Raw genomic sequence first — 19,628 nt, 5'->3', positions numbered from 1 at the left:
AAAGCTGACTCTTGGAAGAAAAGGCAGGGGAAAAGTCAAGCAGAGGGTACTGGCTAACACAGCTCTGGATGGTTCCTTGGGCTGGGAAGACAAAAATTCGAGCTCAGGCCTGACAAGTCAGTCCGGATGTTAGAGACTAAGCTCCCCAAGAAAAGGGAGGCACAGAAAACGTACCCAACACTCTGCCCAAACCGGCTGAGCACTGAGTATCAATCACCTCGTGATGCTCGGGAGACAGATGGTGGGCCTCAGGACTGGCCGAGAAGAGGCCATGGGAGGCATCCCAGGCTTCCAGATGGACATGCTGGAGGGCTCCTCCCTGCGGTCGGGGGGAAGGTGGGTGAAGGCTGCTGAGACTCAGCTTACAAGGACACCCCAGCCTCAAGTCACTCAGGCCCTGAGTGAACAGACGTCTCTGTCCCCACTAGAGGTCTGCCTCAGAGGAACCTCTGGGGAAGACAGCATCACCAGAAACTCTAGGGTTTTCCATAGATAATGTCCAACATGCAACCAAAACAAGCAAAAAGGGTGTAACAACAAACAGGACCAAGAGAAAAAGAACTGAAACCGATCCAGAGGTATCAGATGTGTATCAGCATATCAGAGGTATGCTAGAGGTATCAGATGCAAACTTCACCAGTTCAAAAATATACTTGACAAAAGGAAAAATTTCTGAGAATCAAACCCGATTCTAGAACTTTCAAATAATAGTGACTGAATTTAAGAACCCAGTCTCTGGGCTTAACATCAAATTGGACGTAGCTGAAGAGAGGATCAGTGAACTGAAGAACAGATAGGTTAAAATATATATATATATATATGAGGGAAAAAAGTATAGAATATAGCGAAGGAGCCTGTTGTTAAACCACATTGTTAAAATGTGGCCCCTCATGGTAGAGAAAAGACAGAAAGGGGAATAAGAAATGCCTCCAGGGGCTGAAACTAAAGAGCCTCTTAATGAAAGTGAAAGAGGAGAGTGAAAAAGCTGGCATAAAACTCAACACTCAAAAAATGAAGATCATGGCATCCAGCCCCATCCGCTGCTGCTGCAAGTGGCTTCAGTCGTGTCCGACTCTGTGCGACCCATAGATGGCAGTCCACCAGGCTCCCCCATCTCTGGGATTCTCCAGGCAAGAACACTGGAGTGGGTTGCCATTTCCTTCTCCAGTGCATGAAAGTGAAAAGTGAGAGTGAAGTCGTTCAGTCGTGTCCGACTCTTAGCGACCCCATGGACTGTAGCCCACCAGGCTCCTCCATCCATGGGATTTTCCAGGCAAGAGTACTGGAGTGGGGTGCCATTGTTTTCTCCTAGATCCATCACTTCATGGCAAATAAATGGGGAAACAATGGAAACAGTGACAGTCTTTATTTTCTTGGGCTCCAAAATTACTGCAGATGGTGAAATTAAAAGACGCTTGCTCCTTGGAAGGAAAGCTATCACAAACCTAGACAGCATATTAGAAAGCAGAGACATTACTCTGCTGACAAAGGTTCATTTAGTCAAACCTATGGTTTTTCCAGTAGTCATGTATGGATGTGAGAGTTGGCCCATGAAGAAGGCTGAAGGCCAAAGAATCGATGCTTCTGAACTGTGGTGTTGGAGAAAACTCTTGAGAGCCCCGTGGACTGCAAGGAGATCCAACCAGCCAATTCTAAAACAAATCAGTCCTGAATATTCATTGGAAAGACTGATGATGAAGCTCCAATACTTTGGCCACCTGACGCGAAGAACCGACTCATTGGAAAAGATCCTGATGTTGGGGAAGACCGAAAGCAGGAGGAGAAGGGGACGACAGAGGATGAGATGGTTGGATGGCATCACCAACTCGATGGATATGAGTTTGAGCAAGCTCCAGGTATTGGTGATGGACAGAGAAGCCTGGTGTGCTGCAGTCTGTGGGGTTGCAGTGGGTCAGACACCGAGCGACTGAACTGACTGACAGGGACAGTGGCAAGAGTTGGTTCAAGAATCAGAGCATTGACTCAAAAATGAAAACTACACATTGGTTTCAGCAGCTCTGTGGGTGTCTAAGGGAAGAAGAAAATGTTCAAGCGCTCAGAGGAAAAAAGGAGTGGCTTTTAATGGCACAGCAACACTGAAAGCTGACTTTTCAAGTCAAAGGAAGTCAGAAGATAATGGACTGGCATCTGTAAAATGCTGAATAAGAAATAACCACCAACCTGGAATTCTATACTCAACAAAAACACTCTTCGAAAGTGAAAGCAAAATGAAGACTTTTAGGGCAAATGGAAATGAGACAACTCATCACCCACAGGCATGAACTAAAAAAATATCAAGGCAGTGCTTTGGGAGAAAGAAAAGTAGTCTCTGACTGAAATATAAAAAACAAGGAAAGACCAACAATGAGGGAACTGTGAGGGTAAATATTAACTCTACAATGATGATAACGCCAAAAATATATCTAAAATTTTAAAGGATAGCAGTGACAAGGAGGAAACAGTCGTGTCAGGGAGGCAGTAAAAGTGCTAAGTTAGACTTCAATGTAAAACACGCGCTGTGTGTGCGAATGTGCCCCCAACAACCTGACAGAGGAGCACAGAACCAGAGAAACACCTCACACTTCTAAAGGACGGCAAGAGAAAGGAGCACAGACTAGGTGGGGCGAACAGAAGACACACAGTCACATGGCATCTACAGACTGAAATATCAACACTATAAATAGAGCAAATATTCTCATTAAAGGATAAAAAGTGTCAAACTGAGGAAAATGAAAACTATACACTATTCACAGAGGTACATGTTAAGATGGAAGACCACAGACAGGTGAAAGTAAAAGATACCCAGGCCAACAAGGACAGAAAACTGACGTGGCAATATCACCGTCAAATAGTGTCTAAAGTAAGAGGCATTACTAGTGATAGAGAGGAGCATCTCATACTAATACAAGTTCAGTCTACCAAGAAGATGAGGATTCTAAATTTGAATGTACCTAATAACATAACCTCAAAATATCAATACATAAAAACTGACAGAAATAGAAAAGGAGTGACAGCCAAGTTCATAATTGCAGTGGGAGACATTAAAGGCACATATCCCATGCAGCTGGGCTCCCTGGTACGTAGTCACCTGCAGCCACGAAGTACCTGAAATGCGACTGGTTCGACAATGAGATGTGCTGCAAGCATGAAACACACACTGGATTTGAAAGGCTTAGCATGAAAAAATGAATGTAAAATATTTCATTAGGTTTTATTATGTTATTACACAGTGAAATAATCATATGTTGAGAGTGTAAAAATAAAATATATTACAGGTAATTTCGCCTACTTCTGCTTTATTCAACATGGCTACTGGAATCTGAATTACGATTGAGAAACCTGATCTAACTGATAGGCACGTAACACTGCATTCCTACTGATACATATTATTTTCAAGAGCCCAAGGACATATAACAAAATGAATATGTATTGGGTCCTTAGGAAAGCTCGAATTATTTCAAAGCACTGAACGAATGCAGGGTATACTTACGGATTGCAATGGGCTGATGGTTTATGTGCCCTCAAATTTCACCCTGCACGTGGTGATGATCCTAGGAGGCAGGGACTCTGGGAGGGGTCAGGTCAGGAGGGAATGGGCTCCCGTGCTGCGAGGACAGGGAGAAGCAGCAGGCAGTCTAGGAACCAGGAAACAGGCCTCACCAGACGTGGCACCTGCTGGTGATCTTGGGACTCTGCAGCCTCCAGGACTATAAGAAACAACTTTCTGTTTATCAGCTAGTCTATGGTATTTATAACCGTAGCCCCAAAAGACTAAGACGGGGCTCTTCATGGAATTCATAGAGATCAAAAAAGGGTCACTAGAAAAACCTCCCCAAACATTGGGAACATAAATGACATACTTCTTGTAGAATTTCATGAATAATCTTTAAAAACACAATGTAAATTAGAAAATACTTTTACATAAAAGATAATGAAAATTTGGCTTATTCAAGCTTGTGGGACCCAGCGAACTGTGTTTAGATGGTAACTTAAAGCCTTAAACACATATACTGGAAAAGAAGGAAGGCTAAAATCAATTGAGCCTCTCCCTCAAGAAACCAGAAAAAAAAGCATAGCCAACGAAACACAAGGCAGATGGAAGAAAAAGGAGTAGAAAATAAGGAAACATAAAGCAAATATGAAATTTTTTAAAAAACAAAGCCAAAAGTTGGCTCTTTGAAAGGACTGATAAAACTGATAAGCCCCTAGACAGACTGATTAAGAAAAAGCGACAAAGCACAAATCACCAGTATCAAGGATTTTTAAAAGGGGAGACAACACATCTTGCAGATAAGAAAGATATCATGAACCACAGTTCACTTACTAATAGGAGAGTCTGCTGCCTAGCAAAGGGGAAATGCTTTACCTAAATATACCCAAGAAGACATACAAAATCAGAACATTTTATTTGCATGAAAAAAAATAAATCTGAAATTAAAAGCCTCCCCACAATGAAACCAACTGGTTTTGCCAATCAATTCTTCCAAAAATCTAGGGACAAAAACAGCAAGCTCACAGGAACTCTCAGGGTAAACAAGGAACACTCTCCACCTTGTTTTATAAGACGAGCATACTGCTACTGCTGCTAAGTCACTTCAGTCGTGTCCGACTCTGTGTGACCACATAGACGGCAGCCCACCAGGCTCCCCCGTCCCTGGGATTCTCCAGGCAAGAACACTGGAGTGGGTTGCCATTTCCATCTCCAATGCAGGAAAGTGAAAAGTGAAAGTGAAGTCGATCAGTCCTGTCGGACTCTTAGCGATCCCATGGACTGCAGCCTACCAGGCTCCTCTGTCCATGAGATTTTCCAGGCAAGAGTACTGGAGTGGGGTGCCATTGCCTTCTCCATGGATTATAAGAACTTTAAACATACACAAACACACAGAGTTAACTGTGTGAGGCGATGCATATGTTGGGCAATCATTCCATGATGTCTATGGGCATCAAGTCATCACAATGTAGACCTGAAATACACAAAAACTGTATCTGTCAGTGACTCCTTAGTGAAGCTAGGGTTCTAAAATCAGGGCCTGGCACCTTATAGCTGGCAGGTGTGGGAACTCGGGTTCATGTGCAGGCTGTACACACTCTTAATCACAGGTGAGACCTGAAGCAACCAAGCCACTCTCCATTTTTCTTTTTCTGTTTTTCTTTGTTCCCCTTGCCATTTGTATTTAACAGATTCCCAGTATGGAGTGAGCAGCGTCAATGCAGCAATAATGTTCCCCATCTAAGGCAGGAGCCTGTAACACCAGCAGACTTCCCAATCGCCCCGAGAGTAACTGGGGTGCTGCATCACACAAAAAAGCAAAGAAACACAACATTTCCCGAGACAGAGCTGCCCAATGGCAGTGGGGACTATGGTCCACCAGATGTCCCAAGGGGACCCCCAGGGGCTAGGAGCCCACGCTGGGCCCCCCAGCTTGAGGCCACACTTGCCTTTTCACCATTCTGAAGGTCCTGGCAGAAGAAAGCCAGGCCATGGAAGGGGGATGGTGTGGCCGGGCCGTGGGACTCAGGGCAGGACTGACTTGGGTCTGTGCTGGGCTCCACATCCAGTCACCACCACCCTTGGAGTGTACAAAGTTCTTGGGACCATTGTAGGTTTCTGGCAAAAAGCAATGGAGCCAAAGTCACTTAGGATGGTTTTTAAGGAAAAAACCTCACTGAAGATTCACTCAGTGCCAGCCTCGCCCCTACTGAGATGCACACTCCTGGTGGGGAGTCTGGGTGGGGAGTCTGGAGGCCACAGAACCACAGGGGCCTCGAGCCTTGGCGTGGGCATGGGGAGGGCCAAGAGGCTCGGGGAGGGGACAGGGTCAGGGCCCTTGCAATGGACCGCCACCAAATGCTGGACAAAGACAAGAAATAACAAACCCCACACCTTAAAGTTCCTAAAGAGCCAAGAAGGCCCAGAAGAGTGACCAGGACTGTGCCGTCCGAGGTGGGGGAGGGGAGGGGGAAGGCTTGCCCATGGCAGACTGGATGGGGTTCAACCTCTGCTCCCAGCTCAACTCACCGGAACAGCGACCTCACCACAGTCATTCCCAGCACTTTCCTTTTAGAAGGAAGAAGGGAATCACAGGACAAGCAAAAACTTGCCCGAGGGGGATTCCTGGTGGCCGAGGATGCCAAGGCTCCCTCTTCGTCCCCACGGCTGCCTGAGCCGGCGTGTTGTGTGTCACGGTCACCCGTTTCTGCTGAAGGGCAGCCACCTAGGTTGTTGGAAGGTTGGCCTCAGTGAGGCCGAGCCTGGGGTCCCTAGCTGCCCCCAGAGGGCTCCTGGGCAGCACACCTCTCCAGCCCAGCCTGACCCCACAGCTGCCGCCCACCACAGAGGGCCCTGTCACTGCCATCAGGGAACTATGGGTGCCAAGTCTCAGGCCCGAGGGTGGTGTGGGAGCCTCCATGGCATCCTGTGTGTACACCCGTCCCCGGCTCATGGTCCAGCAGGAGCTGCGGGGAGCGTGTGTGCACGGCAGGTACACACAGGACGGCTCCCGAGCACCGCCGGGCCAGGAAGCCACGGAGCCCCAGTGAGAGGCCTGGGTCGGACTTCTGACCACCACAGGGGCCTGGTCAACTTCCCCCCTGTGCCCTCGGCTTCCTCAGCTCCAATGATAATACCACCACTCAGAGGGCCTCTGATGCCAGGGCTCCTCTGTTCTCCCCAGACGTGTTCAAGGCACGTGATGCCTGGTCAGTCCCTAATGACCGGGTGCATTCTTGGTAGCCCTGGGTCCTGCCTGCTCTTCCTGTTGGCACTGGGGTCCCACATGGGTGTGAGCTGGAATGCTGGTTCCAGGCTGGGTCTGTCTGCTTAGGTGACCGACGGGCCCCCCAAGAGGGAGAGTGTCTGGCATGGGGTGGGCCTCACCCCCTCCTTCTCCTGATCGGCGCCAGGACCACCCTCCTTCCAGTTCCCGGAGTTGGAAGACAGGGGCCCTTTCTGGGTCACTGAACGTGTCATCTCATGGGAGCCTTGATTGATGATATTTGCTGAGTGATCCAGGGGGCCGGGGGGACAGTCCTGCTGAGCTCCTACTGTGTGCCGGCCAAGGATGTTCCTGCGGTCCTTCCCCAACCTCTGGCAGCATCCTCGAGTTCATTTTAATACTCATGGACGAGGGGGCAGGCTGGGACTGCCACTGGTGGCTGACCCTGACTTGCTCACGCCTGCCCTCCACCTGGACAGCTCCCGAAGGCGACAGCAAAGTGCTCAGTCCCTGGGCAAGGGTCTGCAGGGAGGCATTTCTGCACCGTGGTTCCTGCTGACCATGTCTGCACCCCCCGGGAGGAGCGGTCACATGGGGTGCTGGCATAAGCATGCCTTCTACACATCCTGGACATGGTACCCTCGACTGTCTCCAGTAAACCAGGACCCAGAACGCGGTCTCTGAGGGAGCTGGGGCTGCAGGACTGGCTAGGGCGGACTTACCCCTCAGCTTCGGCATAGGGTCTGGCTCTCAAGGCCTGGCTTGTTGAAGGAATAAAAGACATGTATTCATTCACAGTTCTGCTTTGATGATTGGTGGGTAGGTTACTCAGATCCACCCTCTCATGGAAAACAACAACAACAAAAAGTGTCACGCCTTTAAGTTGCTGAAGACCTGAGAAGACCCAGAGGGGCAACTGCCAAGAGGAAGAGTCTAACAGAAGACCCCTCCCTCCCCATGGAGCTGGACTCCCAGGAGACGACACTTTCAGGTGACCCAGAAACCACCTCCCTCCTCCAGCCACGGGAATTACAAGGAAGGTGGTTCCGGTGCTGAGCAGGAGAAGGAGCGGGTGAGGACCCCAGGGGGTCCAGGCATGTCACCTTGGTTCAAGGTGATCCTATTCATAACACCCTCAGATGAGTGGAGAATGCAAGTGCCAAGTCTTTCTGGATAAAGACACCTTCTTCCCAGGCTTGGGAACTGCCCCACGGGTTATGGAAGGGTGGTGGCCATTGTGGAAGAGCATCAGGCACACCAGGATGAAAGACAGCTGGAGGAGAACCAGCAGAAGTGACCCCTCAGCTTTGGGATTCTGAGAGGATTTGATGGATAATAAATCTAACCAATCAGCTAAGCTCACCTCATTTAGAGAAATTAACCTCAAGATAGAAAGGTCCTGCACAGGACAGGAAACCATTAAAGAAAAGCACACAGCCAACTTGGAAGAGAACCAAACAGAATGCGCAGAAATAAAGAAGTGTCACAACGAGAAGCGAAAATACAACAGACACGTTTGAAGACACTTGACCTCTTCAGGAAAAGGAGACACGTGGCCACACAGCAGGGACATGCTGATAACGTATGCAGCCCCCTGCCCAACCCCTTGCTCTCCAGGAAGAAAAACCAACTCTGATCTGTAGCTACATCATTTGCCAGTTTCCGTGGTGTAAATACTCCTGCCGTGGCCTGTTTCATGTACCAAAGGGTTAACACCCAGCTGGCAGAATTCCCCATGAGCCAGAAAGAGCTGACTCTGGCACACAACGACCTAGAGACATGGGAGGACGTCAGAACCGCCACCAGAGGGGCACAGATTTCAGCCCGACTACCTGGGACCGGGAAGAGCCGTCCTTAGGAACTTTAAAGACAAGACTCTTAAAACATGTCCAGAATTCACTTTATAACTTTGCCATTTCCTTCTCCAGTTTATAACAAGTACGCTTCCACAAAACCAAGAGAGGCCCAAAGGAAGCCAGGTGGGGTGTATAAAAGCCTCAGCACTTAAGACTCAAGAGACATAAAAACGTTATGGCCAAAGAAATGAATGTGTAATGGTGGAATTATGAATAGAGATATGAATAGCTTCGGGACTAGACAATGGCCCCTGAAACCTCAATGTAGGAGAGGCTCATGGCATAGGCACTAAGCCTGGGGGTAGGAGTGAGATGGGGGCTGAAGACCACATTTTGTTGTTTTTCAGTCACTAAGTCACATCCAACTTTTGAGACCCCATGGACTGCAACACACCAGGCTTCCCTGTCCTTCACCACCTCCCAGAGCTCACTCAAACTCATGTCCATGGACTCAGTGATGCCATCCAACCATCTCATCCTCTGAAACCCCCTTTTCCTCCTGCCCTCGATCTTTCCCAGCATCAAGGTCTTCCAATGAGTCAGCTCTTCACACCAGTGGGCCAAAGTATTGGAGCTTCAGGTTCAGCATCAGTCCTTCCAATGAATATTCAGGGTTGATTTCCTTTAGGATTGACTGGTTTGATGTCCTTGCAGTCCAAGGGACTCTCAAGAGTCTTCTCCAACAACAGAGCTCAAAAGCATCAATTATTTGGTGCTCAGCCCTCTCTGTAGTCCAGTTCTCACGGTTCAGGGAAAAGAGTCTTGACATGAGGACCCAGCACCCAGGTTCAAGTGCTGGCTCTGCCCCTGTCGGGCCCAGTGGCCTTGATCTCCTTGCCCCACCTCTCAGAGCCTCAGTGCCTTCCCTCGGTAAAGGGATCTGACCCCTGTACCACAGGCCAGGTCAGGATGCCCACAGAAGGTGGGGTGGGGATGCGGCTTTGCATCCAGGCTGACAAGTCCCTGAGAACATCTGTTGTTGCATTATCCTTACATACGGAGTTGTTGAAATTAGACTTGAGGTGCCTCCAAGTCGAGAACCCCCACCCCAATGTCCAGGCTATGAGGAGGGACCCCTGCCCCCCAACTCCATGCTTATCACCACACTTAGCCAAGTCTGGGAACTGTCTCGGACACCAGCTCATGCCCACTAGGCCTCAGCTGGAAACTGCAAGAAACATCCCCCTCTACCTTGTTCCATGTCCATGGCAACCCTTCCCACCCCCAGCAGATGAAAGCCCCTCCATTGTAAGATGGAAAAACCAAGGTCCCAAGTGGGGAAGCCACTTGCCTGAGGCTGCTCAGCCCCCAGGAAGTGGCCAGGCTGGGTCTGGACCCACACACGTGGCCTCAGAGGGGCTGTGCGCGGTCTGAGCCTCCCTGGGAGCTCAGGTACCCTCACCGCCTGACCAGCCATCCTGGAGTCTGGTGTGGAGGCGGCTCCCATCCTCCAGCAGGTAGTTGCTCGCTTGCTTTTCAAAAAACAATATCCACGAAGACGGGAAACAGATACCGCCACGGCCCACACCAGCTCCGGGGAGGAATGAGGAGAAACTACAGCGTGCCAGCCCTGGGGCGCCGTGGCGAGCCCTGAACTGCAGCTTGAAAGTAAACTGACCGTGTAGGGTTCACGTGTCTGCGGCCTTAACAATTCTGCCAAATCTGGAGTCAAGTTCAACATCAGGGAGGTGTGGACCTCGGTCACCCCCAGTACACAGCCCCAGTACACAGCTGGGAGTTTCCTGTGTGGCCTTTTCGGCAATTACCAGTGGACATAAAAATGCCCTGGCTTTGAGTTTGCACTTGAAAAATGCTGATGGGTTTCAGTTACAAGGAAACATGTTGGCCCACAAGCTGCTCCTTTTTTTTTTTTTTTTTTTTTTTTTGAGTACTTGGGCCCCCATGGACCAGACGTGGTTGATTCAGTGTGTGAGAAAGGAAGCTGCAATACTTTGGCCACCTGATGCAAAAGAGCCAATTCATTGGAAAAGACCCTGTTGCTGGGAAAGACGGAAGGCAAAAGGAGAAGAAGGCAGCAGAGGATGAGGTGGTTAGATAGCATCACCGACTTAATGGACATGAATTTGAGCAAACTATGGGAGTTAGTGGAGGGATGGAGGAGCCTGGCGTGCTGCAGTCCATGAAGTCACGAAGAGATGGACACGACGTAGCGACTGAACAAGTGAGGAGGGCAGAAAGGACACAGGTGAGCTCACAAATAGGCCCAAGGACTCCCCAGGGCTGTCAGAGCCTCTCTTAGCTCTGACTCCTTCCAGCCCCTCCCTGTCCTCAGGGAAGACTGCAGGGTCACTGGGCCTCATGGCTTAGGCCCAGGGCAGGCAAGGATGAAACTCCAAGCCAGCTAGGCACAGTCCAGGGGTGGGAAGAGAGCCAAGAGCACTGACCCACGAGGCCCTACATGGCAATGGAGCCATCCCGGAGTCCGTGCTCCCGACGAGGATGCTGACCACAGCCGGGGGGCTCTCTTGGCACCGCTGCTGGGCGTCACGCACCCTGACCACCTGATCCTCACTCTTGCGTGAGAGCAGCAAGCCCTGGGCCCCCAGTCCCTGGGCTGCCTTGTGATAATCAGTGTAAGCCAGGCTACAGGCCACACTGCTGCCCAGAGAGGGCACCTGCTCCCTGGAAATCTGGGTCCAGCCAGCATCATTTCCTATCAAGGCCATCACTGGGATCTTGTGTCCAACGAAGGTGTCAAATTTGATTAGGCTATAGCCAAATGCTCCATCCCCAAACAGGCACCAGACCTCAGCATCCGGCCGACACAGTTTGGCCCCAAGCGCAAATCCGGCACCAACCCCCAGAGTCCCGAAGGCCCCAGGATCAAGCCAACACAAGGGCCCACGGGGCTGCACCAGGTAGGCAGCTGTGCCCACAAAGTCCCCGCCATCGACCACCAGGATGGAGTTGTCAGGCGGAGTGTCCTCCACCAGATGCAGGACCCGCACTGGGTTAAGATGCTGGGCTACGGGCATCACTGCCTTCTCCCGAAAGTTCTGCTCCTTCTGTTGGTCAGTTTGCCGAAGCTCCTCTGCCCAGTCTGAGGCCCACATCCGACCCTGGAGGCCCTCCACCAGCTTCACCACGAGGAGCCCACATCTCCCTGCACAGCCTCTTGGGGCTTCCAGAAAATGTCTCAGTTGATCAGCATCTCCTTCCGGTCACGGTTGACAACAATGAGTTTGCTGCTGCAGCTGAGGACACGCCCACAACAGGCGGAAGTCACACACTGCTCCTGCCAGGACAACCACGTCTGCCTTCAGGGCCGCCCTGTGGTTCTGCCGGAAGAGGAGGGGGTGGCTGCGGCCCAGCAGTCCCTGTGCCATGCCCGCCAGGAAGCAAGGGATGCCCAGGGTCTCCACGGCAACCCGAAGTTTGTCTGAGGATGTCGAAGGCAGCAGGGCCTGGCTCCCAATTAGCATGAGGGGCCTTTTGGCCCGACTCAAGATCTCCACATATTGCTGAACCTGCTGGGGGGAGGCCTGGGGAATGTCCAGGGGCAGAGGCCCCTCAGGCTGAGGCTCCCAAGCTCCTGCAAAGAGGTTGGCCAGGGAATTCGCTAAGTACCAGTGGACTGCTCGACTCATGAGGCCCTTGGGCGGCTTACCTGGCACCATCTCCTTCTGAACGAGGAAGTAGGGGTACAGCACGTCCAGAGACAGTTCCACAAACACCGGGTCGGCGGTCCCCGACTGTGCAGCGGCCATCGCGGTGCTCAGGGTGGGGATGATATCCCGCACTCTCCACACAGAAGCACAAAACTTGCAGAGCGGCCTGAACAGGGCTATCTGATCAACTGCCTGGAGTGCACCCTGATTCGGCAGCAGGGTGCTGGCCCCACCACCCAGGAGCAGGACTGGGGACTGGGCTACCGAGCATTCTTCACCGCAGTCGCTGCGTTGGTGAGGCCGGGGCCGGCCGTCACTGCTGCCACGCCCACCGTCCCGGTCAGGTGGGCTACAGCATCAGCGGCAAAGACAGCTGTGACTTCGTGGCGGGTGTCCGCCACGCGGATGCCCAACTTCTCACAGGCCACCAGCAGTGGCGAAATGTGCCCGCCGACCAGCGTGAAAAGGAAGCACACACCGTGGGCCTTCAGCACGGCTGCCACATTCTCCCCACCATGCCGGATGCTTGCCGTGTCCACCTTGTGCATCAACTGATAGAAGAGCCCCAGGCGGTGAGCGGCGCCCAGCAAGGCGGCCACTAGCGTCCCAAAGGCCAGGAGCAGGAAAGAGGAGAAGCAGCCCCAAGTTGGGGCGGCAGCTGCCGCGGTCTCCATGAGCTGACACCTGCTTCTCAATGGGTCGGCGGGAAGCCCCGCCTCTCTTTGATATCAAGGACCCGAATCTTCGTCCTAGTGGTGAGACCACCCCACGACTACACCCCCAAGTCAGCGTGCCCCTTGTCCTGAAGCCGAACCCCCCGCTGCAGCGAGTTCCTGGACTTCAATCTGACTCCGGACCCCAGGCCCTGAGTCAAGGTCAGATCGTTTCAGGATGCTCCTCCTACCCCCGTGGCACTTTACCCTTCATCCATAGGAAATGGCGCTGGCTCCAGAGGAATTCCCCACAAGCTGCTCTTGTCCGTTTCCTGGGAACCCTGGCCACTAACCCCACCGCCATCGGAGGGACAGAGCAGTGGGGGATGGGCGGAAGAGGCGCTTCTGCAGAACGCAGGCCTGGGCCGCCTGCCTCCAGGACCTTTCCCCACCATTTCCATCCTGTCTGCCCCCCAGGGGTCTCTGGTATGACACCCCTCCTGGACCTTCATGCATGAAACTGACTTCGGGGCCATCTTCTGGATCAAGGTGTCAGATCCTAATTTGACAATGAGGGCCCCTCTTGTGGGTGGGTGGGGAAGCAATTTTTAAGCTGAGTTCCTCTGGGCCCACAGTGCCTGGCAGAGGGTGGGGGGGGGGGGCAAGTGGATCACCTGTGGTCACAGCCAGTCAGCCAGGCTCAGCCTCCATCTGTCCTATACCCAAAGTTATGAGCACATTTCTTCCAGACCCACCACTTCCCCCTCCACTGGGTTCCTGGCCCGGGCACCCAGTGTTGTGTACAGGTCTCTGTCTGGGGTACCTCTGGGGCACTGGACAGGGGATTGGGGACTTGCGTGGACAGTGTGGGGGGGGCTTCCTTGGGGAAGTTTCCGACAGCTCCTGGGAAACAGGCCTGCACGCTCCTTGCACCTCTAAGCATGGACCAGGGTCATCAGTTTATACACCCTGGGAGCAGGTGAGAAGCGCACTGTGGGGCACTCCTAGACCTGCTAAAAGTCAGAACCTGCATCTTGATGACCTCAGGGGCTTCCATGCACAGCCGGGGACCCTGCACTGAGGCAGCCAGGCCAAGGCTTGGTCCCCGACAGACCACCTACCCTGCTCAGCCCTCCAACCACGCACCATGTCTCCCCCACCCATGGCTGTACTCGAGGGGTCCCGTGTGAGCTCCCCCTACTCCTGGGATAACCGCTCGTGTGTAAGGGCTCAGCTTTGTGGCAGGGTGAATGGTGCCCTCCAAAAGAGACACCCACATCCCAACTCCCCATATTTGCCAGGGGGCCTTTTTTTGGAAATGGGGTCTTTGCAGATGAAATCAAGTTAGATAAGGTTACAGTGGATTAGGTGGGCCTTATGCAGGATGATGGGTGTCTTTATAAGAAGAGGAGAGGCACACAGAGACAAGGAGGCCGTGTGAGGAGGAAGCAGAGGTTGGGGGATGTGGCCACAAACCCAGGAACACCTGGAGCCCCAGAAACTGGAAGAGTTGGGAGTGATGCTCCTCCAGAGCCCAGGTCGGGGGGCCCGGTCCTGCTGACCCTTGACTTTAGACTTCTGGCCCCCAGAACTGGGAGAGAATCAATTAGTATTGTTTTAAGCCTTCCCGCCACCCCAGTTTGTGGTCGTTGGTATCAGAAGCCCCACCTGGGACACTCAATGTTCTGTGTCCCTAAGATCCACCAATCGACCACTACCTCATCCAGACCAGTCTTCCCCCGGTCATCGTGGGGTGTCTTCTCAACAATAAATCTCCTGACTCGGGAGAAAGGCTCACGCTGCACACAGGGGCCCCATCTGTGTGGGGCTCGAAGCCCATGTTGCCTCGGAGCGGCTCAGCCTCACACACCTGCTGGCCCAGAGGGAGCAAAGGGGGTCACACACCTCTGAGCCCCTGTGACCTCCACACCCTGCCCAGTCATAACTGCAGACGACCGGGCCAGCAGACATTTCAGGAGGGCAGACTTGCTTATCTGCCCCCATTCCTCTTGCTTCACTGTCCTTTTGCATCCCCCTACCCCTGCTCCTGGGCTTCCCTTGGGCCTCCCTTGGGGCTCAGCGGGTAAAGAATCTGCCTGCAATGCAGGAGACCTGGGTTCGATCCCTGCGTTGCGAAGATCCCCTGGTGAAGTGAAAGGCTACCTACTCCAGTATTCTGGCCTGGAGAATTTCACTGACTGTGTAGCCCTTTGGGTCGCCAAGAGTTAGACACGACTGAGCAACTTTCGTTTCATTCATCCCTGCTCCTGGTCCAGCCTGTCGAGCCGGCCCTCATGTTTGGGTCCGGGGGACACTGGTGACATCTGGGGACATTTTCAGTTGCATTTATGAATGCTGCAAGATATTAAATGCTAACAACGCCAAGGCTGAGAAATCCCACTTTAAGACTCTTCATCTTTTGGGGGTCATTGTTTGAGGATCCAATGGAGCCCATGGATTTCTTTCTCCCTGGGGAAGCACGCATAAGCCCCAAGTTTGTTTCACAGTGGGCAAGGTCGTGTGGCTGGGCTCTCTCCGAGGCTATCTTGTTCCCCAAACCCTCTCACTTCTTGGAATCAGAGCACACCTGGGAACGAGTCATCCCGGACATCTCTCCGCTAATCGGGCTGGTGTGGACCTGCACACACCCCGCACGCTGCCTGTGCCCAGCGGCCCCTGAATAGACTTTGGTCTCGAGCAGGGGCAGGCAACAGGCTTCCTGGGGCCTGACTCATCTCAGGGGAAAGCTCGGGGTTGCAGGGGCCATGGAAAAATCGGTAATGATCTGAAGACACCACAAGAAGATGGCTCATGCTCAGCTCCAGCTTTTCAAAATCTTGAACAATTTAGTTTATGCCACGATAACAGTTTCACCTAAAAAGGGCCCAATCAGGGACTTCCCTGGTGGTCCAGCGGTTAACACTCTGCCTTCCAATGCAGGGAGTGTGGGTACAATCCCTGGTTGGGGAATTAAGATCACCGCATGCCTTGAGATGTGGCCCCAAAGTTTTTTTTAAAAAAGGTCCAATCAACCGCTGAAAAACTTTTAAGGCTACAGAACCAAATCATCACTGACATTTGGGGTCACTGGGAGCTTGTGATTTGTATTAATAATAAGAAATACATTTTTGGCCTTTGTCCCCCGGTCCTGGCACAGGGCTCCTAAAACTCTGGGAATTATCTAAGTGGGGAGAACAGTCAAGGTGTCTCTTGTTAGGTGAATGAGGTGACTTTGCGAAGAGTGCCTCCTTTCCAAAGAGGGGCACTGCTTGCCAGGGTAACTAAGCACATGGTTAGACGACTGAAACTTTCGGTCCCTCCCCTGCCCCCGCCCACTATGTCTGGGAAAGCCAGAAGGGCTTCTGCTTGAAGCAATCACCAACAGCCAGTGATTTAATCAATTGTGCTTGTGTGATGACTCCTCCATAAAAACCCCCAGAGTCTGGATAGCTTCTGGGTTGATGAACACATGCAAATTTGGGGAAAGTGAGGCTCAGAGAGCGTGAAGTTCCGTGCCTCCCCCACACACACCTTGTCCTGTGTATCCCCCTCCATCTGCTGTTCCTGAGTTTATTACGTTTTACAATAAGGCTGTGATCTACCAGGCAACATGTTTCTCTGAGTTCCATGACCATTCGACAAATTAATAGAACCCAAAGTCATTAGAATCTCTGAACAGGTAGCCACTGGGTCAGAGCGCAGGTGACAATCTGGGCTTGCAAATGATGGCTGGAGTCGGGGGAGGGTCTTGTAGGGCTGGGCCTTTAACCTGTGCGGTCTGGAACTACCCCCAGATAGGCAGTGTCCACACTGAGTTAAGTTGCAGGACCCCCAGCTGCTGTCACAGAAGTGCTGGGTGGTGCTGGGGAAACAACGCATGCATGTTGGAACTGGAAGAAGCCTCGTCACTGATTAGTACAACTCGATCTTTCCTGGTGGCCATAACCAATGTCTTTAAGCTTGATGTTTATTTCAAAGTCAGAAGTTTTAAAGAAGATATGTGTGGTGAAGGATTTAATTGGACTTGGAAAGGCTATTCTTTCTCCTTTGTGAGCATGGCCATTCCATTATCATATGAGCAATAATGACATATGACTGAATATTCACATCACCAGTGAGAATGTCCTGAGTGCCAGACTCTAAGTTAAGTCCTTTAGGATACCCCGTGATGTACTGACTTGTTTCCCAGGTGGTTCAGCAGAAAAGAACCCACCAGCCAATGTAGGAAGTGCAGGAGACCTGGGTTCAATCCCTGGGTGGGCAAGATCCCCTGGAGGAGGAAATGGCAACCCATTTCAGTATTCTTGCCTGAAAAATTCCATAGAGGATAGAGGACCTTGGTGCTACAGTCCACAGGGCTGCAAAGAGTTGGACACGAATGAGCAACTGAACATGCACACTGTCGAGCAAATACTGTTGGTATCTCTGTTGCACAAATGGTGAAACTTCATGGCTGTTGGTGTTCAGTCATCCGATTTTGTCTGATTCTTTGCCACCCCATGGACTATACACTCCAGGGAATTCTCTAGGCCATAATACTGGAGTGGGTAGTGTTTCCCTTCTCCAGGGGATTTTTCCAACTCACCACATATTGTAAGACTAAACTTGAGAATTCTTGTTTTTTATTTCATTTCAAACAGCCTTTGGGTATCTGAAAGGACAGTGTAGGTACTTTCAAGATGCCTTCTGCAAAACAAAGCCCTTTTGGCAAATATGCTCATGATATCCAGGTAAGTGTTGCTGTTGTGTCACATCTCAGCCAGAAGGCAGATCCTAAGCTCTTCCTCTGGCAGAAACAAATTCACAAAATAAGCCAGGAAAGACAGCTGGAGAAACAAACCACACCAACAACTGGAAAAGCATTCCTCATGAGACAAAGCTAGAGAAAAACCCAACATCCTGGTGGCCCAAAAACCCTCTTGGCAATGAATGTTCAGTAAGGAAGAGATGAAACATATCAAGTTCTAAGGAGAGGAAATGCCCATGGCCAGTGTAGTTTAGAGATGGCCTGACTGCTCAGATGTAGACACACACCAATGTAAACCCTTTGCAGACAGGAGTGATGGTCATCACCATAGTGTTTACTCTGGTGACAACCTGCCCTGGGCACCACATAAGACAGCAGACCTGATGCTCTTCCTCTGCCCCCACACCATTCACTCATGAAGGCAGCTCAGGCGCTATCGTGCCCTGCCTGCCTGTCTGGCTCGTCCATGAGCTGTGACCACCTCCAGGGAAGGACTCTGCCTTCTCTTCTCTCTGCACCATGAACCTGCACACAGGGGGCCTTCAGAACCTCAGGAGATTCACCACACCCAAGTATAGCCAGAACCCTCCCCAGGCATTAAAACGGCTGTGGAGTCACTTTGGCCCAAGCCCTGGTTACGGATCCCTGGAACCTACTACAGCCTCTACAGTGTGAATAATCAGGTCCTTTATGCACAGATTCCCGGCTGTGAGATCTGAGCTTTGGATTCATTGTCAGCTCTGTCCCTCCCGTGGCAGCCAGGTGGGCCGTGATATAAACAAAGGAGCTCATGAGCTGAGTTTCAAGGGAGGCATTGAAAGGACAGCGATGGATGGAACCTGTTACAAACTGAGGGAGGGGCCCTACATGTCTCAGAAGAGGCCTCTGGTGTGCAGGTGTGGAGGAGGGCCCCCACACTGCAAAGGAAAGAGAGGTACTCAGGGGCAAAGGCTCGTGGCCTCTCCTGTAGCAGCTCCAGTTGGTAGCTCGTGCACAGTGGACAGCCAATGTGGTCACATGAGTGTGACTCTTATTCCCTCACAAAGCAAGAGAAAGGGGGCAGGGTGTGGGAGTACCTGGAGGGTGTGGTGGGGTGGATGAAGGGAGGTGTCCTTCCTCTCTTCAGTGCAAATTGCTTTTGTGAGTCTCAGAGCCGCCAGAAGGCAGTCAGCAAATCAGGTCCCCACAGTATCCAGTGTGGGCTGGGTGCCTTAGCCCCTGTCAAGCCACACCATATGGCTTCCCTGAGTTCTAACAGCAGGATCTGGGGATTTTGTCTAGGTACACACTTCCTTGCTGTAGCTGTGTTACCTGTTACCCCCTTCTTTGAGCCCCAGTTTTGTCCTCTAGAAAAAAGACATCGATTGCTACCTTAGCAGGTTGCTACCTTAATCCTGTGAAGACTAATTAGGGTAATCCTACAATTAATAGCTCGCCTTAAGAGATATCAGTGAATAGCTGGCCTTAAGAGATACTGGGCTTCCCTGATAGCTCAGCTGGTAAAGACTCCTCCTGCCATGCAGGAGTCCCCGGTCTGATTCCTGGGTTGGGAATCCTGATCCACTGCAGAAGGGACAGGCTACCCACTCCCGTATTCTGGCTTTTCTTGTGGCTCAGCTGGTAAAGAATCTGCCTGCAATGTGGGAGACCTGGGTTCAATCCCTGGACTGGGAAGATCCCCTGGAGAAGGGAAAGGCTACCCACGCCAGTATTCTGGCCTGGAGAATTCCATGAACTCTATAGCCTATGGGGTCACAAGAATCTTCCACGAATGAGGGACTTGCACTTCACTTTCAAGACATATGACCTGAATCCAGATTAAACTGGAGTCTCCAAGTGTCATCTGGCATTTCTTCTCTGAAGCCAGCCAAAACCCACACAGTTGCATTTCCAGGGTCTCCACTTAGCCAGCTGGACAGAAAACCCAGCGTGGTTCAAACAAGCTGACAGACAAGCAGGAGAAGACTCACAGGCAGAAGGCTTCCCTCCGGTTTCAGGTGGAGCTCCGGGACCACAGCAGGAACCGG

General features: G+C 51.7%; 1 protein-coding gene and 1 pseudogene across 1 annotated transcript in view; both read right to left on the bottom strand.

The window, feature by feature from the left end:
* Positions 1–6,443, bottom strand: part of LOC129651024 (liprin-alpha-1-like) — a 38,321-nt gene extending 31,878 nt beyond the window's left edge. Inside the window, 1 exon segment of the mRNA XM_055579754.1 lies at positions 6,296–6,443. Within this exon segment, the coding sequence (XP_055435729.1) occupies positions 6,296–6,443 (148 nt within the window).
* A 4,395-nt stretch (positions 6,444–10,838) lies between these two features.
* Positions 10,839–12,890, bottom strand: LOC129651722 (2-hydroxyacyl-CoA lyase 2-like; annotated as a pseudogene).
* Between the last annotated feature and the right edge of the window lie 6,738 nt (positions 12,891–19,628).

This window comes from Bubalus kerabau, chromosome 4 (genome assembly GCF_029407905.1).
Source record: "Bubalus kerabau isolate K-KA32 ecotype Philippines breed swamp buffalo chromosome 4, PCC_UOA_SB_1v2, whole genome shotgun sequence".
NCBI lineage: Eukaryota > Metazoa > Chordata > Mammalia > Artiodactyla > Bovidae > Bubalus > Bubalus kerabau.
Note: the sequence above shows the minus strand (reverse complement) of the source record. Positions and strands in the feature narration are given on the sequence as shown.